The sequence below is a fragment of the Chiloscyllium plagiosum genome, chromosome 1, assembly GCF_004010195.1.
Source record: "Chiloscyllium plagiosum isolate BGI_BamShark_2017 chromosome 1, ASM401019v2, whole genome shotgun sequence".
Lineage (NCBI taxonomy): Eukaryota > Metazoa > Chordata > Chondrichthyes > Orectolobiformes > Hemiscylliidae > Chiloscyllium > Chiloscyllium plagiosum.
Window position 1 is genome coordinate 22,253,797 of NC_057710.1, and position 27,744 is coordinate 22,281,540.

A 27,744-nucleotide genomic window follows, 5' to 3' on the forward strand; every position below is an offset into this window, starting at 1 on the left:
ACCTATTGTACACTATGCTACTATCTCCCCACCCGCACCCTCCTCTAGCTTATCTCTCCACGCTTCAGGCTCTCTGCCTTTATTCCTGATGAAGGGCTTTTGCCCGAAATGTCGATTTTGCCTGTCCTCGGATGCTGCCTGAATTGCTGTGCTCTTCCAGCACCACTGATCCAGAATCTGGTTTCCAGCATCTGCAGTCATTGTTTTTACCATAGTGTAGGGAAGTTGTGCACAGACAGGGGAAGCCCGAAATGAGTTTTCTGCTTCGGTTTTCACAAAGGAAAGGGACCTTGTTGTGAGTGAGAACTTTGAGGAGCTGGGAAATAGGCTTGAACAGATCAAGATTGATGAATTTTATAAATTTTAGCAAACATTAAGATTGATAAGTCCCCAGGGCCAGATCAGATTTATCCGAGGTTGCTCCAGGAAGCGAGAAAGGAGGTTGCTAAGCCGCTGGCAGAGATCTTTGCTTCCTCACCTTCCATGGGAGTCGTACTGGAGAATTGGAGAGAGGCAAATGTTGTTCCTCTTTTCAAGAAGGGTAATAGGGAAATCCCTGACAATTACAGACCAGTCAGTCTTGCGTCTGTGATCAGCAAGATTTTGGAAAGAATTCTGATGGATAGGATTTATGACTATTTGAAAAAGCATAGTGTGATTAAAGGCAGTCAACGTGGCTTTGTGAGGGGCAGGTCATGCCTTACAAATCTTGTTGAGTTCTTTGAGGAGGTGACGGGACAGGTTGATGAAGGTCGAGCAGTGGATGTAGTGTTTATGGACTTCAGCAAGGTATTTGATAATGTTCCCCATGGTAGACTCATTCATAAAGTCAGGAGGTATGGGATACAGGGAGATTTGGCTACCTGGATTCAGAATAGGTTGGCTGACTGAAGACAAAGAGTGATTGTAGATAGAAAGTATTCTGCCTGGAGGTCAGTGTTGAGTGGTGGCCCGCGGGACTCTGTTCTTGGGCCTCTGCTCTTGGTAGTTTCTAGAAATGACTTGGATGAGGAGGTTGAGGGGTGGGTTAGTAAATGTGCAAATGACACAAAGTTTGGAAGTGCCATTGATAGTATTGAGGGCTGTTGCAGGCTGCATCGCGACATAGACAGGATGCAGAGCTGGGCTGAGAAATGACAGATGGGGTTCAACCTGGATAAATGTAAAGTGATGCATTTTGGAAGGTCGAACTTGAATGCTGAATATAGGATTAAAGACAGGATTCTTGGCAGTGTGGAGGAATAGAGGGATATTGGTGTTCAAGTGTATAGATCCCTCAAAGCTGCCACCCAAGTGGATAGGGTTGTTAAGAAAGCATATGGTGTTTTGGCTTTCATTAACAGGGGGATCGAGTTTAAGGACCGCGAGGTTTTGCTGTAGCTCTACAAGTCCCTGGTGAGACCACACTTGGAATATTGTGTCCAGTTCTGGTTGCCCTATTACAGGAAAGATACGGAAGCTTTGGAGAGGGTGCAAAGAAGGTTTACCAGGATGCTGCCTGGACTGGAGGGCTTGCTTTATGAAGAGAGGTTGACTAAGCTCGGACTTTTCTCTCTGGAGAGAAGGAAGAAGGGAGGTGGCCTGATTGTGGTATACAAGGTAATGAGAGGCATGGATAGAGTCAATAGCCGGAGACTTTTCCCCAGGGCAGGATTTAAGATATTAGGAGGAAGGTATAAAGGAGACGTCAGAGGTAGGTCCTTTACGCAGAGAGTTGTGAATGCATGGAATGCGTTGCCAGTGGTGGTGGTGAAAGCAGAGTCATTAGAGACATTTAAGCGACTGCTGGACATGCACATGGATAGCAGTGAATTGAGGGGTTATTTTAGTCTAGTTTAGATTAGGAATAATTCTCGGCACAACATCGTGGGCCGACGGGCCTGTTCTATGCTGTACTTTTCTATGTTTTACGTTGACATCATGAAAGTTCCCCTTTTTCCCCAACTCTGCCTTCCACTGGTTAGCCAGTCCTCTTTCAATGCTTATGTATTTATGCCGCCGTCCCCCCAACACCACCACTGCCGCCACAATCAACCTCTTTCCCCCCCCCCCCCCCCCAAAAAAAAAGAAAACAACAGAGGTTCTTATCTTAAGTAGCCTTCCGTCTGGAACATTATCGAACTCCTTTCAGAAAGTCAATTACATTACATCTACTTGTTCCTCTTTATTTATCCAAAACTTTCTGCTATTAATAATGCTGTGAGAATATCTGGGGGAGTTGCCAATAATGCCACCAGAGGGGCATATTCCACTGCTGGCTGATTAGTTGGTATTGTCAGGTATTTATGCTATAAAAAATTGAAGCTCAAATCTTAGGGACAGAGCACAGATTCATCAGTTGTGGTATGTGGTAAATTGTGAGAATGGGCCTCTGCTGCTGGTGGTAGTAGAACTGGAGTTTTGGCAGTTTGTGGTGGGGAAGGAGATAGGAAGTGGAATCACTAAGTGACTGAGTGATTGTAGGTGAAGCATTTGAATAGGGACTGCAAAGTTCATTGTGGAAAGTGTTTGGGAAGAGAGTCTGCTGAGTAATTAGGAAGGGGTGTGGGAGAAGGGGCTGCTGAGTGATTGGCGAAGGGTTTGGGAAGACAGGCTGCTGACAGAGTTAGTGGCGGGGGAAGATGGCGTTTTGAATTAGATTAAATTTAGATTTATTGTCACATATATAAAAGTACAGTTTAAAGTGTTTTTCTGCATGATATATGCAAAGTGTTGCCATACTCTTGGTGCCATCTTGAAGCACTGAATATAATGCAAGATTTTACTGTAATAGAATTCATCTTTCTCTCTTCTTCTTGTTCTTCCTCCGCTGTTCCTCCGGTTGTTGCTTGACATTGGCCGGAGTATCTGAAATGGGCTCCTGGGTCCCTGTAACTGGTTCCGGGGTCTCGGTTACCCCAGTTTGGGAAGGGTTGTCCTGAATTATTGGAATGTGGGAGTGGAGAGCTATTGACCATGTATGGGAAGGACTGTATTGGGATGGCTTGAATCTTCAGTTACCAGGGAATATAGAGAGTTGGGCTAAAATATAAATGAGTATTTAAAATAATATTTTGACAAATCAGTGATTTTATATAATCTATTATTATATGGTAATTTATATATACTTCACTTGCACTTCATCCTTTACAACATTACACCTTCATTGAATGCTCATATGCTGAGGTCACTGATTTGAAGAATGTGTTGGTCAAAACAAGAATAGAAGATACATAAAAGGAAAACTGATGTCTTTACCACTTGATATCTAATGATTCTTTCTATTTGAAGTGGTCCAAAATCATTTTCATTCACTGCACTTTATAAGTACAAAATTTCTAAGATTCCTTGTTGCACAATATTTTCCTGCCTTTGTGTCTTCAGCCATTAATTTTCAGACATGTTTGTTTTTAGCCACTCTGATCCTTGGATTCATGAATTTGAGACAAGAAGATCGGCGACATTGCGGAATGTCAATACCTAGGACATTAATTTTTTTAATATTTACCAGTGGAAGTAAACTTGTTGCTATTTCATTATAGATGCAGTATGTGTTTATATATCAAGCATTGTTGGAGCATTATTTATATGGGGACACAGAGCTGGAAGTCACGTCACTTGAGAGCCACTTGCAGAAACTTTACAACAGAGTATCTGGATCAGGTTGCAATGGTCTGGAGGAAGAATTCAAGGTGAGAAATGGAAATGTTTATGGATTCAGTAATACAGTTAACTGAGGGGAATCGTAACATACACCACCCTCTGCAAGAAAACATTGCCGCTTAGGTCCCTTTTAAATTTTTTCTCTCTCACTCTAAACCTATGCCCGCTAGGTCTGAACTCCCCCTCCCCAGGAAATATACCTTGCCTATTTATCCTATCCATGCCCCTCATGATTTTATAAACCTCTATAAGATCACCCTCAGCCTTCGACATTCCAGGGAAAACAGCCCCAGCTATTCGGCCTCTCCCTGTCGCTCAAATCCTCCAACCCTGGCAACATCCTTGTCAATCTTTTCTGAACCCTTTCAAGTTTCACAACATCCTTCCAGTAGGAGGGAGATCAGAACTGCACACAATCTTCCAAAAGTGGCCTAACCAGTGTCCTGTAAAGCCGCAAAATGTCCTCCCAACTCCTATACTCCATGCTCTAAGAAATAAAGGAAAGCATACCAAATGTCGTTTTCACTATCCTATCTACCTGTGACTCCACTTTCAAGGAGCTATGAACCTGCACTCCAAGTGTCTGTTCAGCAACACTCCCTAGGATTTTACCATTAACTGTATAAGTCCTACTCTGATTCGCCTTTCCAAAATGCAGCACCTCACATTTATCTAAATTAAATTATATCTGATACTGCTCAGCCCATTGACCCATCTGAACAAGATCCTGTTGTACTCTGAGGTAACCTTCTTCACTGTCCACTACATGTCCAATTTTGGTGTCAACTGCAAACTTGCTAACTATACCTCCAAATCATTTATATAAATGATGAAAAGCCATGGACCCAGTACGAATACTTGTTGCATACCACTGATCACAGGTCTACAGTCTGAAAAGCAACCTTCCACCACCACCCTCTACCTTCAAGCCAGTTCTATATCTGAATAGCTAATTCTCTCTCTATTCCATGAGGTCTAACCTAGCGAACCTGTCAAATGCCTTACTGAAGTCCATATAGATCATGACTACCTCTCTGCCCACATCAATTCCCTTTGTTACTTCTTCAAAAAACTCATTCAAGTCCATGAGACATGATTCCCCATGCACAAAGTCATGTTGACTATCCCTAATCAATCCTTGCCTTTCCAAATGCATGTAAATGCTTTCCCTTAGAATGCCCTCCAACAACTTGCCCACCACCAGTGTCAATGCTCACCGGTCTACAGTTCCCTGGCTTTTCCTAGCCACTTTTCTTAAATAGTGGCATCATGTTAGCCAACCTCCAGTCTTCCAGCCCTTCATGATACAAATAATCTCAGCAAGGGGTCCAGCAATCACTTCCCTAGCTTCCCACAGACTTCTAGGGTGCACCTGATCAGGTCGAGGTAACTGATTTCTAATTGAGTTTACCATATTTGTTCTTATTTCTGTTCCTACTCGTCATCGTCCTTTACCATTTCTTTCTGCTCTTTGCTTTCAAAAGAACAGCATGGTATTTGCGTATTCTTTACAATACGAAATTGCCCATATCAAGGTATTTGCAATCAGTAGGCCAAAGTTTCCTTGAATATTGCAGGTATTTTAGTTGATATTCTCTTTCATCTCTATCTTACTGAGCAGAATCTCTACAAAATAACTTGGGAGGATTTAGGCAATCTTCACTACTTGACATTAACCTGAACCCTTAGCCGCTGTATCCCCCTTCCTAGTGAATATCTGGAACAAACCATTTACTTTTCTGGTGGCATATTTGATTCCAGGGGTGATTTCCTAATCACACATCCCATGGCTTCACTCAAGACCATCTATTTCCACCTATGTATGATTACTAGACTCGTCCTAATCCATTTCTTTATTTTCTCTAGACTTAACTATTCTAATACACTATTGGGCGGCACGGTGGCACAGTGGTTAGCACTGCTGCCTCACAGCGCCTGAGACCCGGGTTCAATTCCCGCCTCAGGCGACTGACTGTGTGGAGTTTGCACGTTCTCCCCGTGTCTGCGTGGGTTTCCTCCGGGTGCTCCGGTTTCCTCCCACAGTCCAAAAGATGTGCAGGGTCAGGTGAATTGGCCATGCTAAATTGCCCGTAGTGTTAGGTAAGGGGTAAATGTAGGGGTATGGGTGGGTTTCGCTTCGGCGGGTCGGTGTGGACTTGTTGGGCCGAAGGGCCTGTTTCCACACTGTAATGTAATCTAATCTAATCTAAACTATTGAGAGGCCTTCAACCTTGATCTTCAACCCTCCATAAGGTTAAGTTTATCTAAAAAAAGGAAAGAAAAGACTCTGTGGTTAAACTTGCAAGTGTAATCTTAAGATGGACAAAAAAGGGCTTCTTTAATGATATAAAAAGGACAAGAGAGGCTAAAGTAAACATAAGCCCCTTAGAAAAAGAGACTGGGGAAATAATATTAGGGAACCAGGAAATGGCAGACGAGTTGAATACTGCATCAGTCTTCATGATAGAAGACACTAACAGTATTCCAAGAATGTTAAATAATCAAGGGGCAAAGAGGACAGAAGAAATAGAAGGAACATCATGAGAGGAAAAAGTGGTAAGGCAACTAATGGAGCAAATGACTGAAGTCCCTTAGACCTGATGAGATGCATCCTATGATTTTAAAGGAAGTAGCGAGATAGAGGATGCACTGATAGCAATTTTTCAAGATTCCTTCGACTCTGGAAAGGTATTGCGCGAATGAAGAACTACCAAAATAACTTGATTCAAAAAAAGGGGGACCATAAAAGTTGTTACGGCAAGTTCACGTGAAAAAATGTTAAGAGTCTGTTATAAAGGATATAATAACAGAGCACTTAGAAATTCATAATATGATTAAGCAGAGTCCGTATGGCTACATGAAGGGGAAATCATGCCTGACAAATTCATTAAACTTACCTGAGAAGTAGTAAGTAGGATAGGTAAAAATAAAGCAATGGATGTAGTGTGTTTAGATTTCCAGAAGTCATTTCATAAGCACCCTTGGCGTAGTGTATTAGCATGGATGAAGGCTTGGAGGACAGAGAGTTGGAATAAGGAGTTGTATTTTCAGGATGGCAGCCTGTGACTAGTGAAGTGCGGGAGCTGGGGCTAGGATTATTTATAATCTATATCAATGATTTGGAGGAGGGAAGTGAACATATATTCAAAGTTTGTGAGAAGATTTGTAGCTCGGGTGCTCGTAGTTGTGGTTCTGTTCGCCGAGCTGGAAGTTTTTGTTGCAAACGTTTCGTCCCCTGTCTAGGTGACATCCTCAGTACTTGGGAGCCTCCTGTGAAGCGCTTCTGTGGTGTTTCCTCCGGCATTTATAGTGGCCTGTCCCTGCCGCTTCCGGTTGTCAGTTTCAGCTGTCCGCTGTAGTGGCCGGTATATTGGGTCAAGGTCGATGTGTTTGTTGATGGAGTTTGTGGATGAGTGCCATGCTTCTAGGAATTCCCTGGCTGTTCTTTGTTTCGCTTGCCCTATAATGGTAGTGTTGTCCCAGTCAAATTCATGTTGATTGTCGTCTACGTGTGTGGCTACTAGGGATAGCTGGTCGTGTCGTTTCGTGGCTAGTTGATGTTCGTGGATGCGGATCGTTAGCTGTCTTCCTGTTTGTCCTATATAGTGTTTTGTGCAGTCCTTGCATGGGATTTTGTATACTACATTAGTTTTGCTCATGCTGGGTATCGGGTCCTTCGTTCTGGTGAGTTGTTGTCTGAGTGTGGCTGTTGGTTTGTGTGCTGTTATAAGTCCTAGTGGTCGCAGTAGTCTGGCTGTCATTTCAGAGATGTTCTTGATGTGTGGTAGTGTGGCTAGTCCTTTTGGTTGCGGCATGTCATCATTCCGTTGTCTTTCCCTTAGGCATCTGTTGATGAAATTGCGGAGGTATCCGTTTTTGGCGAATATCTTGTATAGGTGTTTCTCTTCCTCTTTTTGCAGTTCTGGTGTGCTGCAGTGTGTTGTGGCCCTTTTGAATAGGGTCTTGAATAGTATATCGCTACATTTGCAAATGATACAAAAATAGTTGAGAATAAAAAGAAAAGTTGAGAATGCAAGTGATGAATCTGCAGAGGAATATAGACAAGGAAGTGGTCAAGATCTTAGCTGTTCACTTTCCTTGTTGAGGTTATTAATATATACTTAAATAATGGTGGTCCTAGCACTGATCTCTATGGCATTCCATTAGTTACAGGTTGCCATCCTAAAAATCCCCTTTTATCCCAATTTTTTGTCATTTTATTTGCCAATCCTCTATCCATGATGTTATGCTACCTCCAGCACCATGTGCCTGAACATTGAGGGCTGTAGAGGCTGGTTGGTTTAATATTTTTAATCCTGAGATAAGCAGATTTTAATCAGTAAGGGAATCAAGAATTATAGGGAAACGGGTAGGAAAGTGGAGTTGACGATTATCAGATCAGCCATGATCTCATTGAATGATGGAATAGACTCAATGGGACAAATGTCCTACTTCTGCTTCTATGTTTTATAGTCTATCAAGTGCATCACAACTTGTATTGACTACCATTTTCCCATCACTACTGTGCTTGCTGATAAATTGCTGCTTTAAGTGCTTTCTAACTTGCACCCTCTCCATGCCCTCTCCACTCATGCCATATCTCCTCCCTATTTCCAGTCTAACCAGCCCTACAACCTTCAGATACTTGCACTAACTCTGGTCTTTTATACAACTCCACTTTAAATTATTCTTAGTTCCTGGGAGTCTAGGAGAACCCAGTTCAATGAGTTCTGAGCTAACTAATGTACAGTCTGGAGACTTTGCCAAATGTGGGGCAGGCAATGCTTGGAGACTCGACTAGTGGAATTGTTTGGAGGTTTGTACACTCTCCACTTCCTCAGCTTTGCCTCTGTGTTCCAACACTGTCATTTGATGTATTTGGTACCTTTCTAAAGGAATGTTTTCCCTTTTGTCAGTCACAACCTATGTTAGATCTCTTCAGGAATCTTTTGATAACATCACTGAAGTATTTCTGTTTTCCTTTGGGAGTCTCATGTTGCCACTACATTCCAACTAGAACATTTGCTTCTGAAGTCTAGTAGGAGAAAGTGAGGACTGCAGATGTTGGAGATATTCTGAAGTCTAGTGTCAAGTATGAACAACATGTCCTGTCCAGTGGACCTGGTTTTCAGAAATTACTACCTCAATGCTAAACACGTTGGCTTGGGAGAGGGTGTTGCTTTTCAGACTAGTTCTGGAGTATTTTGTGAAGGCACTGCTGATGGTACTTCTCCACTTCTTTGAGACATTCGTTAATGGCTGTCCAGATCTTCAAAATAAATAGCACAACATTCCCTGCTACCGAATAAACAATGACCTTAGTTTTGAGTTTGAGATCCTGGTCCTCAAGTATTCTTTTCCTCAGTTACCTGGAGATGACAATGAATTTTATCATCTCTATCTGTCTTCATTGAGAGGAGGCTCCTAAGTTATTGGAAATGATTTTCCAAGTCCTCATTGGTGATCTTAATCAATTAGAATCAGTATTGTAATACAGGAGCTAGTTGGAAGCAGGCCTTAGATTAATAGGTATTGAACCAAACACTTTTTTTGAGATGTTTTAGAGAAGAAATCACCAAGGGCAGAAATTCAGTTTGAGTTTGTTTATGCATAAGCATCATGCACATTGAAGTTGGAATAATTCTGATTTTGGAAAGCAAAGTGAAAAGTTTCCTGTCGATCTTGGGTAATTGGAGCAATTCACCAAGACTCCTTGGACAATACGTGCCAAACCTGTGATCCCTATCACCCAGAGGGACAAAGGTAGCAAATGCACAAGAGCGCTACCACCTCAAAAGTCCTCTCCAAGTCTCACGTCATCCTAACTTGATCTAGATCACCATTTCTTGGCTGTCATTGGGTCGAAATCCTATAACTCTGTAATAGTATTGTGGGTGAATAGTGCAATCTTGATTATCCAAACATCAAATATCCAAATTTTGGATTATCGGAACAAGATCGCAAGGTTCCATAAAACAGCATAAGACAACTCAGCATTCATTTATCAGTTAAACGGCATGATGGTGTTGCTGGATGACCGAGAAATGTTCAATAACCGGCACTCATAAATTACCACTTGTTTACGATCAGATCGATTATCCAAATTATCAATTTACCGAACAAAATACTCCCCACCCGTCTCATTCGGATAATCAGGGTTCAACTGTTCTTACAACATATGGACAATAGGGTGATTCTTGAAAGCAGCTCATGGTCATTTTTATAAGGGCAACTAAGCATATGAAATAAATAGTTGCCTAACCATTAATGTCCACATTGTGGGAATGAAAATTAATAGTTACTGGAGGTTAGATTCTGTATTGTAGCAAGCAAGGTAGAAAAGAGGGATTGGTGTCATAGCATTTTCTTTTATCCCATTCTGCACTGATGTAGGATCTATTGTACTTATTTCCATTGGTGAATATCACAACGTGGTTGTCATTGTGGAACATGGCAGCAAATTTGAGGAGGATGTTCTATAAGCTTTTGAAGTTGACAGAATCCAAGGCTTTCTTGAAAACAATAGGTCACTTACAACAGTTGGTGCTGCGATTCGCTATCCCTTCTTGATTTGTTGTGAAGATCGTGTCTTGGGGTATACTTAAATTGGTAAAAAAAACACACTGAGTCAGGAAGGAACTCTTCAGCTATGTTGGGAAGAAATTAAGGAGGAGAAAGTGAGGTCTGCAGATGCTGGAGATCAGAGATGGAAATGTGTTGCTGGAAAAGCGCAGCAGGTCAGGCAGCATCTAGGGAACAGGAGAATCGACGTTTCGGGCATTAGCCCTTCTTCAGGAGGAATTAAGGAGGACCTGTAAGAAATTAAGGAGGACCTGTATAATGAACTTTCCTGTGGCAAACAGCAGGATAACTGCTGTCCCTTCTTGAATCTAGTCATGATCACAGCATCCCTGAGCTACCTTGGCATATGCTCTTCTGGATGAGAAATTTGACATTACAAAGAGTGTATCTCCATGTTGTAGAATTTTGGCAGGGATTTCATCTCCAGAGCCTTCATTGTTAAGCAGCTATTACACTTAGCTTTATACTATGGTTTTGTGGAACTATTTGGCTGGGATATTGAAAAGTAAGTTGAGGTATTCAGTTGAAGACTGTCTTATTGAGGATTTGTTCAAAATATTCTTTCCATCAAGCATTGACTACCTCCCTGTTCCTTCCAAGTTTGGATCTCAGCATGTGGACTCATGAATGCTTGGGCTTAGGAAATAAAAAAAAATCTTACTGAAAAGAAGCTAAAGAAAACATTTTGCATATTATTTATTGCTTATTTTAAAAAAAGTTGTAAAGGATATTATGAAGTACCAACTGAATTTGGTGATTTGCCTTTTCCTAGAAGCTGACCTCAATCAAAATACAGAATGACAAGATGAGGACAGGCAATTTGCCAGCCAACATGAAGAAAAACAGAGTGCTTCAGATCATCCCATGTAAGATTTTCTTTTAAAAACTAGTCTGCTGTTTGTGCTTTGGTTGAGAAATACTTCTAATTATGCCATGCAAAACTGAAGTGTGAATATCAAAGAATTATCTTAATTGACCATCCAATTCTAGTGTCTCTTTTTTTGTGTGCTACGATAAATAACAAAGACTGAAGTTTTGCATTAATCATAAAATTTTACTGATAATCTCCTTAGTTGCCGAAGTATAAACTTTGCAATTTTGTACTGCAAACGTTTATAACTAGTCTAATTAAATGTCACCGAGTAATGAAGGGAATTGAAAGCTCAAACTAGTGGACGGCACAGTGGTTAGCACTGCTGCCTCACAGTGCCAGAGACCCGGGTCCAATTCCCATCTCAGGCAACTGTCTGAGTGGAGTTTGCACATTCTCCCCATGTCTGTGTAGGTTTCCTCCGGGTGCTCCAGTTTCCTCCCACAATCCAAAAAATGTGCGGGTTAGCTGAATTGGCCATGCTAAGTTGCTCATAGTGCTAGGAGAAGGGGTAAATGTAGAGGAATGGGTATGGTTGGGTTACTTTTCAGAGGGTCGGTGTGGACTTGTTGGGCCAAAAGGCCTGTTTCCACACTAAGTTATCTAATCTAATCAAACTCCTTATAGCTATGAAGATATATTGGAAAAAATAAGAAGCTTTTTAAAGAGGTCTGCAATAAAAAGCGCCTTTAGGTATTTTGTGTTTGAATGCCGCACTTTCAGGATGACTTACGAGATCAGCACAGATTCACCAAAATGACGTGCGCGTTTCTCAGACCCCTTTTCTTCAAGCGCTCAAGCAGATGTTGTCCATTTACAGAATCACATCCATGTTGGCCACTTGGGAATTTTGCAAGTGCAAGCAGGTTGAGTACAATAATAACTTACTTAGTACGAATAGACAAAGGGATATCATATTTTGTACACTTGTATGTCTTTGGGATATGTGGCCTACGTAACCGGTATTATGCTGCCACAAAAATTCATATACAGGGTACTTCATCATTCGTTTGTGTAATAGGCTAAAATATCCTTTTGGCTTGATGGCACCATCCTGTTTCTGGCAAACATCAATCACGTTGCTATTGCATAGCAGTGTAGAATAGCTAGCTTCATCTGTTGCTTAAACCTCTAAACTTTTATGGTATGTTACCCTTCCAGGCTATCTGAGGTAGACTCCCATTTTATTTAGAACCAGCAGTTATTGACTTAGGGTCTATCTTGAATCTGATAGAGAGAAATGATCTGATCAAGGTAGCTACCATTTCGCAGAATGGCTTTTACTATCGTTCCACTTCCAGTTATTTAATTTATGTGCAGTCAAGTGAGGGTGTGTCTAACTGGGAATGCAACATCAGGAGCTGACTGGGTATCCTTAGATTACAGTTGTCTAACTGGGATCAACTTCTAATTGAAAGAATTATACGAAAGCTATCAGAATTAAAACCTGCTGTAAATCCTCACCAACTGTAAAGCTAGCATCCTCCCCACACCCCCAGAAAAAAGTCATTGGGACCATAGTCACCTTGATCCTTTTGGACTGCGCAACCCACAGCTACACGCACACACTCACATCTCACACACACATCAGAAATGTGATGGAATGTTCCTCACTTGATTGGGTGGCAGTAACTCCAATAAAACCTAGAAATTTAGGCTAAAGCACCCATTTGATTGGCATTCAATCTGTCACTTTCCAGTTTCACTTCACTAGTGGCAATGAATACAATTTACAAGAGGCTGCAGCACTCTCCGAACTTGGGACTTCTACCACCTCGAAGGACATGAGCAGCAGATGAAAGGGAGTGCCACCACCTGCAAGTTCCCCTCTAACCCGCACATCATCCTGACTTGGAACTATTTCACTGTTTCTTCACCATCACTGGGTCCAAATTCTAGAACTCCCTCCCTGTCAACACTGTGGGAGTGCCTACTCTACTTGGGCTGTCAGTCATTGAAAAAGCAGCTCACCCCCATCACGTCACTTTTATTTATTAAAAAAAAATCTCTCGAGGAATAAATGTGTGCATGGCCTTTGGCTGCGTTGAGATTCCCTCCTTTTCTGTTGATCTGCTAGAACAAGTGCTTGACAGTTTTTGAGGTATTATGTAAGTTCATTTCTCACTGGGTTATCACTGCACACATTTCCAATGCAGGAGTGATAAGACTATCATTTGAAGCCAAGAGCAACAGTTAGACTTCTTTCACTCTAGTTTATTCCAAGTCCAGGCAGTAGAAGGTATGTTTTGACATTAATGCCAGAACTTGAAATTAGAGTAGAGTCCAGAAAGCTTGAGTGCCTTCTCCCTGTTTGGTTGAGAGAACACAAGCTTCTCAATCAAACTTCTCAGATTACAACTTGATCTAGCAAACATGTAGCATGCCCCCATGCTTAATTCCTTTTGCATCAGTTTATTCCCAAGCTCATATATGTTCAACAAGTAATATGTTTGAATTTCATCAATTAGGATTTATTTTTCAACAATTTTGTATCGTCTTACATCCACTTCATTGATATGAAATATCTTAATATATTCTGTGGAATACTGATTACTAAATAACCACATTATTTTTGCTGTTGACAGCATTAATTATGTTTCCCAGTTAATGCCCCCATTAACTTAACTGTTACACATGTTGTCATTTTAAGTTCTCTCTGTGTGTGGATTATGATTGTATCTTTCTGAATTTTCTGCATGAAAAATCTACATTCACCAGTTTACATAAATTATGAGCAAAAAATTCAGCTGTTGAGGTTGTTTTATTAATGATCATTTGGTATCCTCTAGTGGAGAAATTTGAAACTGTTATTCTTTTATATAATAAATTGTGCAGAGCTTATTCAAATATTGGCTTAAATGTACCTGTACACCCAGTTTAACTTTGCAAACTTTTGTGGCTTTATTGGACTGTGAAATTGGTTTACCTGAAAATATTAATATTTAAGTATTAAATATGACAAAGATAATCTTATGTTTGGCATTTTGTGGGAGAACACATGTTTAAGTGTGAACTTTGCTCTTAAGTAACACATGGGGATTCCTGACCTGTTCTGAAAGTCAATATGCAAGTGCAACATGCAATTAAGAAGGTAAATCTTGACATTTATTCAAAGATGATTTGAGTACAGAAACTTTATTTTGGATATTTAGAGTACAATTATGTAGAGACTTAATATGACAACTCTTGGGGTATTATGCAACCTTTTAGTCTCCATACTTAAAAAACGATACATTTGCCACAGAGGTACAATAGTTCACCAACTAAGTTCCTAAAATACACGGTTGGCCTGTGAGGAAAGATTAAATAGACTATATAGACTGGACTTCACTTGAATGCAAAGTAATCATTTTTGATCATTACAAATTCTTCCAGAGATTCACAAGGTACATTTATTTTCCTTAAAAATGTGTTGCTGGAAAAGCGCAGCAGGTCAGGCAGCATCAAAGGAGAAGGAGAATCAACGTTTTGGGCATGAAGAAGGGCTTATGCCAGAAACGTCGATTCTCCTTCTCCTTTGATGCTGCCTGACCTGCCGCGCTGTTCCAGCAACACATTTTTAAGGTCTGATCTCCAGCATCTGCAGTCCTCACTTTCTCCACATTTGATTTCCTGGCTGGGAAGCCCAGAACTATTAACATAGCCTACCCCTTATTCCAAGACTGTTTAGGACTGAGAGGAGGAATTTTTTCAATCAGGGTAATGAGCCTTTGGAATTCTTAGGCACATTTAGAGTCATAGAGATATACGGGGAAATAGATCCTTCAAACTAACTCATCCATGCCAACCAGATATCCTAAATAAATCTAGTTCCATTTGCCAGAATTCAGTCAAATCCCTGTAAACCCTTCATATTCATGCATCCATCCAAATGCCTTTTAAATGTTGTAATTATACCAGCCTCCATCACTTCCTCTGGCACATCATTCCATACACGCACCATCTTCTGCATGGAAGAAGTTGTCTCTTTTATTTCTTTCCCCTCTCACCTTAAATCTATGCCCTCTAACTTTGGACTCACCCACCCCAGGGGAAAAGACCTTGTCTATTCACCCTATTCACGCCCTGATGATTTTATAAACCTCTATAGGTCACCCAGAGGAGGAAAATAGACGTTTCAGGCAGGAGCTCTTCATCAGGAATAGTCGTTTGCCTGCGCCTCGAATGCTGCCTGACCTGCTGTGCTTTTCCAGCACCACTCTAATCTTGACTCTAATCTCCAGAATCTACAGTCTTCACTTTCGTCTTTTGGTCACCTGTCTGTCTCCAACCTTGGCAATATCCTTGTAAATCTTCTCTAAATCCTTTCAAGTTTCACAACACCCTTCCTCTAGCAGGGAGACCAGAATTGAATGCTGTATTTCAGAAGTATTTTAATCAATGCACTGTACAGCCACAGCGTGACCTCTCAATTCCTATACTCAATGCACTGATCAATAAAGGAAAGCATACTAAATGCCTCCTTCACTATCCTATCTGTCTGAAACTCCACTTCCAAGGAACTATTGATCTGCACTCCAAGGTCTCTTTGTCAGCAGCACTCCCCAGCAACTTATCAATAAGTATGTAAGTCCTGCCCTGATTTGCCTTTCCAAAACGCAGCACCTCACATTTATCTAAATTAAATTCTATCTGCTACTCATTGGCCCATCTGATCAAGATCCCATTGTACTCTGAAGTAACCTTCTTCACAATCCACTATACCATGTTGAGTATTTTCAAAATTGAGATCAAGGTATGTGACAATACATCTGGAGATGGTTTTGAAGATCTGCCATGATCCATTGAATGGCAGTGTAGGCTCAAAGGGCAGATTTTATAATTCATAATTATATGCATAATCTGGACTAACATTCCTCCTTGCTCTATTCTAATCTACTCGTACTCAGGTCTTTTTTTCCCTGGTCAATTTGAGTATTTCATTGGGCTTAATACTATGTCTAATTTCCCTTGTAAGTCATGGTTTGGCCACCTTTCCCATTCTATTTTTGCACCAGACAGAAATGAACAATTGTTGCAGTTCACCAATGTGCTCTTTGAACGTTTGCTAATGCCTTCCGTCACCATCCTTCAAGTCATGCCCCCAGTCTATCACTAGCCTACATGCACAGCAAGATTTGTAGATAGTGCAATTTGTTGCTGCTGTGTAAGAGACTGGATAAGTTTGGGTTGCTTTCTTTGGAGCAGAGAAGGTTGAGGGGGGGATCTGATAGAGATGTATAAGATAGTGGAGCATGGGCAGAATGAATAGAAAGCAGCCTGTTCCCTCAGTCGAAGGGATAATGATAGGATGGCATCATTTTAAAGTGAAAAGCAGGGGGTCTAGAGGGATTTTGAAAATAAACTTGTTCATCCAGAGGGTGGTGAGGGTCTGGAAAATACTGTCTGTGAGGATAGTTGAGGCAGGTAACCTTACAACCTTTAAAAAGTGTTTGGATAAGCACTTGAAATGTCATAACATTCAAGGCTATGGGCCCAGTATTTGTGGCAGTACAGACTCGATAGGCAGAAGGGCCTCTTCTATGCTGTGACTCTGTGTCAGTGGTGAAAGTGGTGGGTAGTGTAACAATCAAGCAGGCTGCATAATTCTAAATACCATTGATGTAATATGTTTCTTGACATCCACTAATACAGTCGTAGTTTTGCCTGGTGCTTTGTACATGCTGGATTGGGATTGGGAATCTGGGGTGGGTTACTTGTCACTGAATTCCCAGCCTCTAATCTATAATTGTGTAACCACAGTATTCATGTGGTTCTTCCTGTTCAGTTTCTGGTTACTCCAGGATATTCCCTGTTTGTGAATCTTACTCTGTTTGTTCTTCCTATGTTAACTACTTTTTGTGTTTCTCCCTTATCTTTATTTAACATTTGATCTCAAATTACATTGCAATGCTTTTTATATTTGCTTTTTTGTGCGATTTGAATGTTTTATTTCATTATGTCCTAAAAAGAAAGCATTTTTGGCTGTTTAGTGTAGGTTCGCAACTGCTGGACTACAAGTTGATAAGGTAGCACTTCTTCCTGCATTTTCTTACACTTGATCTTCGTTAGGCCATGTAGTGTTTTTCTGTGGGTTCCGAATCTTCATTTGAGAAAATGAGAAAAATTAGAACAGATGTCAATGTATATCACATTTCCCTAGAAGTTTCTATTAACCTCAACATGTTGCAATTATCTTGCTTTATTTTAGCGTGAGAGAATGCATCAATATTTTGCTGTTGCAATTATCACAGTTCATCTGTTATACTGGTTTTGCAATTCAGTAGAGATTATAGTTTTGATTCAGCTGTAAAGTAGTTTCCCAGCCAGGAGCAACTTCCAACAAAGATTTTTTAAAATGTGCTCTCAGACACTGGAAATAATTACAGATACTCATGATGAAGTATCAAGAATAGTTGAATAAGTTGGGAGAAATGTGAGTTGGTAAACAGAATACCATTCCCTGGTTGAATTGCAATGTGTTCAGTGCATGTTACAGTATAATTATGCATTTTTGTTTCCATGTGATTTCAGATGAGTTTAACAGAGTTATCATTCCTGTAAAGAGAGGCGAAGAGAACACAGATTACGTGAATGCATCGTTCATTGATGTGAGTTTTTACAAAATTAGTTTATCGTGCATTCTGAATGTAAAATCAAGTTTTCAATTAAACATTAGAGAAGAAACTACACTAGAACTTAGCACTTAACACAGCTTCCAGAAGTATTTTTCTCTGCTGTGAACTAGAATCTGCACTTTGGTGGTTATTCCTTAATTTGGCATCAATGTACTGGAATGTATGTTAGAAGTTACATGAGACCAAGTTATACCCAATAGATTTATTTGAAATCACAAGCTTTCGGAGCACTGCTTTTTCATCAGGTGAAGTGAAGTACACAGTCTCAAGAATTTATAAAGTTAAAAATCATACAACACCAGGTTATAGTCCAACAGGTTTAATTGGAAGCACACTAGCTTTCGGAGCGCCGCTCCTTCATCAGGTGATCACCGAAAGCTAGTGTGCTTCCAATTAAACCTGTTGGACTATAACCTGGTGTTGTTTGCTTTTTAACTTTGTACACCCCAGTCCAACACCGGCATCTCCAAATCAGAATTTATAGGCAGAGAGATCAAATAGCATACAAATGATGTGAGTGAAGTGTCAACAGGCTGAGTAATAAGTCACCAAAGCAGAAGTTGCTGGGCAAGTTCAGGTTTTGTAGCATCTGTGAAGTGAAATCAAGAGTTAACGTTTCGGGTCCAGTGACCCTTCCTCAGAACCTAAAACTTTAACTCTGATTTCACAGATGCTGCCAGACCTGCTGAGCTTTTCCAGCAACATTTGCTTTTATTTCTATTTTGCAGTATCTGCAGTTCTTCTGGTTTTTAAGTCTCTGCAGGTGACCACACCATACTGTTCTGTGTTTGTAAAATCTTCCTCACTGTCTTGTTTTGACACCACCACCTTGATAACTTATCATGATTTCTCGACCTTAATTAGTTTGTACAGTTTTGGATTATTAGTTACTTTGGTTAGACCCTCGCATGAGACTCTTATACCTATCATGTTATTCCAGTCATTTAGTTTGTCTCCAGCACCACCTTATTTTTATTTTTTGTAATTATCTCTCTGCCTTAATTAACTGAATTATAGGTCATCCCCTCACTTGCTATTCAGCTGTTGACACTTTACTCACACCATCTGACACTTTTCATCGCCTACAGAGACTTATTATTCAGCCTATCAATACTCCACTCACACTATTTATATGACCTTTTGATCCCTGCCTATAAATTCTGTGCCTGATGAAGGAGCAGCACTCCAAAAACTTGTGATTTCAAATAAACCTGTTGGATTATAACTTGGTGTCCATGTGACTTCTGACCTTGTCTACCTCAGTCCAACACTGGCACCTCCACATCATGGAATATATGTGATATACTCACTTTTCTATTCTGCAAGGTAGTATGTGCGATTTTTGAGAATATTTATAACTCAGGTCGAGGTTCTGGTTGTAAGTTTGCTCACTGAGCTGGAAGGTTTGTTTTCAGATGTTTCGTCACCATACTAGGTAACATCAGTGAGCCTCTGATGAAGCGCTGGTATTATGTCCCGCTTTCTGTTTATGTGTCTTGGTTTCTTAAGGTGGGTGATATCATTTACCGGTTCTTTTTCTCAGAGGTAGATGGGGTCCAAATTGATGTGCTTATAGATGGAGTTCCAGTTAGAATGCCAGGCATCTAGGAATTCTCATGTGTGTCTCTGTTTAGCTTATACTAGTATAATATTCTTACATACAGACAAAGAAGGACACCACTTTGACTGGGACTACATATCCATCCTCGGACAAGTTCAAACCCAAATGCAGCAAGATGTGGACAATATCCAAGCTTGAGCTGATAATTGATAAGAAACATTTTGCCAAACAAGTGCCAACTCAAACACGAAAGAGTGTAATCATCATCCCTTGACAATCTGTATCCTGAGAGTTACCATTGACCATATACTGAACTAGAGTACTCATTTAAGTACTGTAACCATAAGAGCAAGTCCAAGGCTAGGAGCCTTACAGCTAGTAACTCACCACCTGGCTCCCCAAAGTCTGTCCACCATCTACAAGGTAAAAGTCAGAATTATGAAGATACTTCCCAGTTATAAAGGTAAGTGTAGCTTCAACAGGTTGATGCCATCCAGGACAGAGCAGTCTATTCAATAGCAGTGATGTGTACAATCTACAAGATATACTGCAGAAATTCACCAAGGCTCCTTAGTCAGTATGTTCCAAATCAATGACCACTACCATCTAAAAGTTACAAGGGCAACAGATATATGGGCATACCATGACCCACAAGTTCTCCTCCGAGCCATTCACCATACAGACTTGGAAGTATATCATTGTCACTGAGCAAATCCTACAACTCCCTTCCCCAACGTAACCTGTACCAAATAATCTCTTTAAGTTCAAATTGAAGGTGACAGCTTAGCATAACATTCTCGAGGCCACTTAGCACACTAAACTTAGGAGCTCTTGCAGAGATCTGCTGGAACTGAGATGACTGACCTCCAACAACCACAAACATGTGTCTGGTATGATTCCAACCGGCTGAGAGTTTATTCCTACGAATTTTATTAACTCCAATAAATAAGAGCATAAGACCTGTAGAGGTTGCGCCCCCATTCAATAAGATCATATCTGACCTTTTTTTGTAGACTCAGCATCACTTATCCATCTGCTCAAATTTAATTCCTTTACTGTTCAAAAATCTATCTTTGCCTTAAAAACATTCACCAATGTAGCCTCAACTGCTTCACTGGGTAGGGAATTCCACAGATTCACAACCCTTTGGGAGAAGAAGTTCCTCTCCAACTCAGTCCTAAATCTGTTCCCCCTTATTTTGAGGTTATGCTGTGCAGTTCTAGTTTCACCCGCCAGTGCAAGCAACCTCCCTTCTCCTATCTTATCCATTCCTTTCATAATTTTATATGTTTCTATAAGATCCCCCCTCATTGTTCTAAATTCCAATGTATAGTCTAGTCTACTCAATCTCTCCTCATAAGTCAACCTTCTCAACTCTGGAATCAACTTTCTCTGTACCCCCTCGAGTGCCAGTACATCCTTTCTCATGTAAGGAGACCGAAACCCTGTAACACTGAAGGATAAAATTCCATTTGTTATTTTAATTATCTATTGCTCCTGCCAACCAACATTTTGTGATTCATGCACAAGGACACACGGCCCATTTGCACTGAAGGATAAAATTCCATTTGTTATTTTAATTACCTATTGCTCCTGCCAACCAACATTTTGTGATTCATGCACAAGGACACACGGCCCATTTGCACTGTAAAATGCTGTAATTTTTCACCATTTAAGTAGTCGTCCATTTTGTTGTTATTCTTACCAAAATGAATGACCTAACATTTACCAATGTTGTACTCCATCTGCCAGACCCTTGCGTACTCACTTAATCTATTTATACCCCTTTGCAGACTTTCCTTGATGCTACAACCAGTCAAACGAGGCCTTGATGTCAAGGACTTGTTACTCTCGCCTCACCTCTGGAATTCAGTTCTCTCGTCCATGTTTGAACCAAGATTATAATAAAAAGCTGAGTGGCCCTGAAAAACCCAAACTAGGCACCAAAGGGCAAGTTATTTCTGAGAAGGTGCTGCTTGACAGTACTTTGATGACACTTTCCATCACTTTACTGATTATTGAGAGTAACCTGGATATATTTGTCCTGAATTGTGTGTGCAGGACTCACTTGGGCAATTTTCCACGCTGTCACATAGATGTCAATGTTGCTTGGCTAATATAGTATGGCCAATTCTGGAGCCTGCCTTCAGTACTATTAATGGTATGTTTTGGGGGTTCCTAGCCTTTGCAGTATCCAGTGCCTCGAACCTTTGCTTGTTATCACATGAGTGAGTTGAATTGGTATCTGTGATGCTGGGGACCTTCAGATGAAGCCAAGATAGACCATTCATTCGGTACTTCTGTCTGAAGATTGTTGCGAATGCTTCAGCCTTGTTTTGTTCACACTGATGTACTGGACTCTCCAATCATTGAGGACATTTATGGAAAGTTCTCCTCCAGCAGGTTGCTTAATTGCTCCCCATCATTCACAACTAGATGTGGCAGGACTGCAGAACTTTGACCTAAATCTGTTGGTCATGAGATTACTTAGCTTTTAGCGAGTTATGAGAAGATTAGTAGCTCAGGTTGAGGTTCTGGAGTAGGTAGCTGAGCTGGAAGGTTTGTTTTCAGATGTCTTGTCACCATACTAGGTGAACATCATCAGTGAGCCTCCGGATGAAGCACTGGTGACATGGCCCACTTTCTGCTTGTGTGTTTAGGTTTCCTTAGGTTGGTGATGTCATTTCCTGTTCTTTTTCTCAGGGGGTGGTAGATGGGATCCAAGTTAATGTGTTTGTTGATAGAGTTCTGGTTAGAATGCCATGTTTCTAGGAATTCTTGTCCGTGTCTCTGTTTGGCTTGTCCTAGGGTGGATGTGTTGTCCCAGTCGAAGTGGGACAACCCAAACTTTGGGTCTGCTACGTGGATAACACCTTTGTAATCACTAAACGAAACAAATTAGAGGAAACATTCAAGACTATCAATAATACCCTTACTGGCATAAAATTCACTAAAGATGAGGAAAACAACATTCCTAGATGTTGCAGTAGAGCAAACACCCAACTTCAGACCAGCGTCTACAGGAAAACAACACATACTGACCAAATACTGAACTACAGAAGCAATCATCCCAACACCTACAAAACGAAGTTGCATTAGAACATTATTTCAATCAGTAAGGGAATCAAGGGAAAATACACGCAATGTAGCTCAGATCCATCATGATATCATTGAAAGGTTTCTGACCGAAGTTCCTCTCTCTGAAACTGAGTACTAAATTCTACTGTGTTATGGTCACTGTTTCTAAGGGAATCTTTTATTCTGACATCATTTATTAAGCCTGCCTCGTTAGAATTAGATTTTATTGTTACATACATATTACCAGTTCCAAAATTTCCTGATCCCTGGTTGGATCCAAACATATATTAGAGTCGTAGAGATATACAGCACGGAAACAGACCCTTTGGTACAACTTGTTCATGCCAACCGGATATCCTAAATAAATCTAGTCCCATTTGCCAACATTTGCCCCATATCCCTCTAACCTTTCCTATTCATATACCCATCTAGATGCCTTTTAAATGTTGTAATTGTACCAGCTTCCATTTCCTCTGGTATTGTTCGAGGTAATGGTCCCATATCCACTCTATTCTTCCCCACGGCTTCCTGTTCCAATCTGACTCTACACAAAGATTAAAATTACCTATGTACTGCCTTTGTCACATATCCTTATTATCTCCTGATTTATTCACTGTTCCACCATGTACTGTTATGCAGCCTATAGACTACTCATTTTTGGGTCTGTTTGTCCTTTTTATTTCTTACCTCCATCTGTGTGAATTTTACATCTTTCAATTCAAGATCATTTCTTGCTATTGTACTTATATTTCATACCAACAGTGCCACACCATCACCCTTTCCTTTCTGCTTTATCTTTCAAAAAATCATCTTCCCCTGAATATTTTATTCGCAGCTTTAATCTCATTATAATCATGTCTCTGTAATAGCTGTAAGATCACACTCAGTAGTCTGTATTTGTGTGGTTAGTTAATTTATTTTGTTCTATATGTTCCACGTATTCAAGTAAATTGCCATCAGTTTTACTGTCTTACATATTTTCTTATCAACTTGTTCAGAGATGTTATTGCACACCTCTGGAGCAGATGGGATTGAATCTATGTCTCCTCACTCCAAGGTAGGGACACTAGTACTGCACCACAAGAGCCCCATTATTTTGTTGTATGGCCAATATTTCCCCTTGTGACCCTATTTACCGCTCTTTCTTAATGTTTGTATCGTCTGTTCCTTCCTGTCTCACTCCAGGCATCATTATCCAAATAGCTGCCCTGTAGTTCTGCCATATCCTGTTGCTTTGTGAGCTGGTGCTTTTGCATTTCCCCTCTCCCAAACCCTCCTCCCCTTCTAATTAGTTTCAAAATCGCTGTACAACCTTAAATATTTGATTTGCCAAGGGACTTGTTCCAACACAGTTAGAACATGAGAATAGCTGTCTTCTATACCAGTCTCTTTGAGGGTTTTTGGAGCTGCTGTGTTCCAGGCAGTAAAGAACATTTCATTCCATTCGTGACTTGTATTTAGTTGTCCGTGGACTGGCTTTGAGAAGTAAAGAGTTAAGTTACTAACTGCAGAATTCCCAGCCTCTGACTTGGTCTTGTTGTACATACATGACCAGTTCAATTCAGCTTTGAGTCGATGATAACCCCAAAGATGTTGATATTGGGGAATTTAATATGGTAATGCCATTGGGTGACGATTAAATTCTGTCATGTTGGATATGGTCATTTTCTGGCACTTTTGTGGCACAGTTGTCACTTCCACTTATTATAAAAAACCTTAATGTCCAGGTCTCACTGCATATGGGCATGGACTGCTTCAAGATCCGAGAATCCTGAGATGCTTTAGTGAGGTCATTAATTATTCCTGTCTCATTACACAGGGCCAGCTGAGTAGTATGTGCAGTCTGTACACAATATTGACAATAAGGTGTGATTACACTAGTGGAGGTGCAGAAAAGGTTCATAAAATCTCTACAGTGCAGGAATAGGCCATTTGGCCCATCGAGTCTGCACTGACCCTCCAAAGAGCATCACACCCAGAATCAGCACACCCCCCACCCAACTCCATAATTCCATATTTACCATAGCTAACTTGCCTAACCTGTAAATCCTTCGTCACTGAAGGACAATTTAGCAAGGCCAGTCTACGTAACCTGTACATCTTTGGACTCTGGGAGGAAACCTGACAGGGAGAACAGTGCAGGAAAGCATGAGGGGAGACCTAATCGAGGTATAAAAGAATGAGGAGTATAGACAAATTGAATAGAAAACAGCTCTTCCCCTTAGTTGAAAGGTAATAAACAAGGGTGTATAATTTTAAGGTTTAGAGAAAGATAGGAGGTTTAGAGAAGACTTGAGGAAAAACTTTTTCACCCAGAGTTTGGTGGAAATCTGGAATGCATTCCCTGTGAAGATAGTTGAGATGTGACATCACAACATTTAAGAGTACTTGGATGAGCACATAAAGTGTCATAACATTTAAGGCTATGGCTCTAGTGTTGGAAAGTGGGACTAGTGTAGACTTGGGTGTTCTTGTCAGACTTGATGCACTCAAGGGTCTCTTCTGTATTCTATGATTCTAAGTCTGGAATGGTTTTGAACATTGTACAATGAACAGTGAACATCCCCACTTCTGACTTGTAGCTTATTTTTCTAATCAGTCTGTTCAGAAATGTTATTCACCTATAGAATAACATTTGAACCCGGGTCTCTCAGTCTAAGGGTAGGGATACTACCACTGCACCACAATAGGGCCCGCTTCGTAATGGGAGGGGTCATTAGATCAAAAAGGTAAGCAGCAGGTGAGCGTGTGTGCAGGAGGGTTTAATTACAAGGCAGGCTATGAAAGGGGCAAAAAGCAAGGATAACTCCGGAGATATTATTAGATATGTTGGAAATCATGAGAGTATAAAAATTAGCACACGGGCACGTTACCTGAATGCTCATAGCATTCATAACAAGATCGCTGAATTAACGGCATGTCGCGAATGGATGTGATTTAGTAGCCATTACGGAGACCAGTTTACAGGATGGTCACAACTGGGAGTTAAATATCCAGGGATATCAGACTATTCGGAAGTACATGCAAGGAGGTAAGGGAGATGGCGCAGCTCTGATATTCAACGATGACATCAGGGCAGTGCTGAATTGAGTTGAATCTATTGTCATGCACGTGATGCACAGTGAAAAGCTTTGTCTTGCAAGCAATACAGTTAAGTAGCACAGATAAGTAAATAATAGGTGAACAGCAGCAAAAAACAAAAACACAGGTACAGTCGAGTATTAAGAGTTTGTGAGTCCGTTCAGTATTCTAACAATAGTAGAATAGTAGGTGTGTGTGTGTGTGTGTGTTCGTGTGTTCAGGATTCTGTACCTTCTCCCCGATGGTAGAGGTTGTAGAAAAACCTTGCCAGGCTGGTGGCCTTTCCTTGACAGTGGGCCTGGTAGATGGTTTCTATAGATGGCAGGTTGGCCTTTGTGATTGTCCGGGCGGAGGTCACCACTCTCTGTAATCCGATCTTGAATGGTACAATTGCCAAAAGAGGTAGTGATACATCCAGACAGAATGTTCTCGATGGTGCACCTATAAACGTTCTGGATTAGTGGTGCTGGAAGAGCACAGCAGTTCAGACAGCATCCAAGGAGCAGCGAAATCGACGTTTTGGGCAAAAGCCCTTCATCGCGAATATACCTATAAACGTTGGCAAGGATATTCGCCATCATGCCAAATTTCCTCACCTGCCTGAGGAAGAAGAGACGTTGGGCACTTGTAACGTTGTAACTTGTATCCACATGAAGAGTCCAAGAAAGCTTGTTGTGGATGACCACTCTCAGGAGCTTGACACTCTCCACTCATTCCACCTCTGTGCTGTTAATGTGTAGGGGGAGATAAGTAACATTCTGCCGAAAGTCAGTAATGAGTTCCTTGGTTTTGCTGGCATTGAGAGCTAGGTTATTCTCAGTGCACCATTTTTCCAGGTCTTCCACATCCTGTCTGTAGTCTGTTTCATCGCCATCTGAGATTCGACCGATTATAGTGGTCTCATCAGCGAACTTGTAAATGGCAGGTATCTGGTATTTGGCGACGCAGTAATGGGTATACAGAGAGTACAGTAGGGGACTGAGAACGCACCCCTGGTGGCTTCAGTGTTGAGTGTTAGCGAGGATGAAATATTCTCCCAAATCTTCACTGATTGTGGCCTGTGGGTCAGGAAACTGAGGATCCAGTTGCAGAGAGTGGAGCTTCATCAGAGATCATTAAGTTTAGTAATCAGTCTCGAGGGGATAATAGTGTCGAAGGCTGAACTGTAGTCAATGAGTAGGATTCTTACGTAGTTGACCTTGGGGTCAAGATGTTCTAGGGGGGAAGTGAAGGGCAAGTGATGTGGCATCTGACATGTTATGGCACGTGGTATGGATCTGTTGGTCCGATAGACAAATTGGAGTGGGTCAGGAGTAGTGGGGAGGCTGATTAATGCCATTACCAGTCTTTCAAAGCACTTCATGACCACCGAAGTTAGGGTAACTGGGCAGTAGTCATTGAGACATGCTGCATGAGCCTTCTTAGGCACAGGGATGAAACAGCCTCTTGAAACAGCATTGTGGTCAGAGTTCCCGAAATGAGGGCGGGGGATGGAGCGATAGGCATCTTTCACAGTGGTGTAGCAGTGATCTAAAATGTTTAGGCCCCTGGTGGGGCAGGTAATGTTCTGGTGGTACTTGGGCAACACCCTCCTTAGATTAGCTTGATTGAAGTCACCAGTTACAATAAATAGGGCCTCGGGGTGTTCCATCTCCAGGGTGTTAGTGGTGGAGTACAGCACATCCACCACTCCCTCAACCTTTGCTTGTGGCAGTTTGTACATAGCAGTTAGTATAGCAGCGGTAAATTCCTGTGGTAGATAGAAGGGGTGGCATTTGATGGTGAGGAATTCAAGGTTTGGGGAGCAGGGTTGCAATGTCAATGCACCACAAGTTGTTGATTAAAAAGCAAACCCCTCCACCCTTTGTTTTACCCGAGGACACTGTACGGTCCATACGATGGATAGAAAAACCATCAGCCTGAAGTGCACAGTCGGGAGTGGATGCTTTGAGCCAGGTTTCTGTGAAGCAGAGTGCATAGTAGTCCCGCAGTTCACGCAGGAAGCTGAGCCGTGATCTGAGTTTGTCCATCTGTTCTCCAGAGATTGTACATTTGCTAGGAGTAAGCTAGGAAGGGGGTCTTGAAGCCACGTAGTCTCAGTCTTACTCGCAGAACGGCACGCTTAACCGGCTTCCTCGCAGGTTTCTTACATTTGAGTGGTCCATAGTCTGGTGGAGTGGATTGTGACTGCTTCCAGTTAAGTGATCCTTCCTAGGACCCTGTGGAGCACATAGGTTGCAGTTTAGTGTAGTTTTGCAGAGGGTCTGCTTAGCACCCAGTGTCGCAGGTAATTTACGGTGTGGTTGTTTTTA

General features: G+C 41.2%; 1 protein-coding gene across 7 annotated transcripts in view; it reads left to right on the plus strand.

The window, feature by feature from the left end:
• Nucleotides 1-27,744, plus strand: part of ptpra (protein tyrosine phosphatase receptor type A) — a 308,647-nt gene that overhangs the window by 255,232 nt on the left and 25,671 nt on the right. For all 7 annotated transcript variants that reach the window (XM_043701175.1, XM_043700933.1, XM_043700779.1 and 4 more), the window contains 3 exons: nucleotides 3,522-3,671; nucleotides 10,997-11,090; nucleotides 17,609-17,685. In XM_043701175.1, coding sequence (XP_043557110.1) covers nucleotides 3,522-3,671; nucleotides 10,997-11,090; nucleotides 17,609-17,685 — 321 coding nt within the window. The remainder of the gene's footprint in view (nucleotides 1-3,521; nucleotides 3,672-10,996; nucleotides 11,091-17,608; nucleotides 17,686-27,744) is intronic.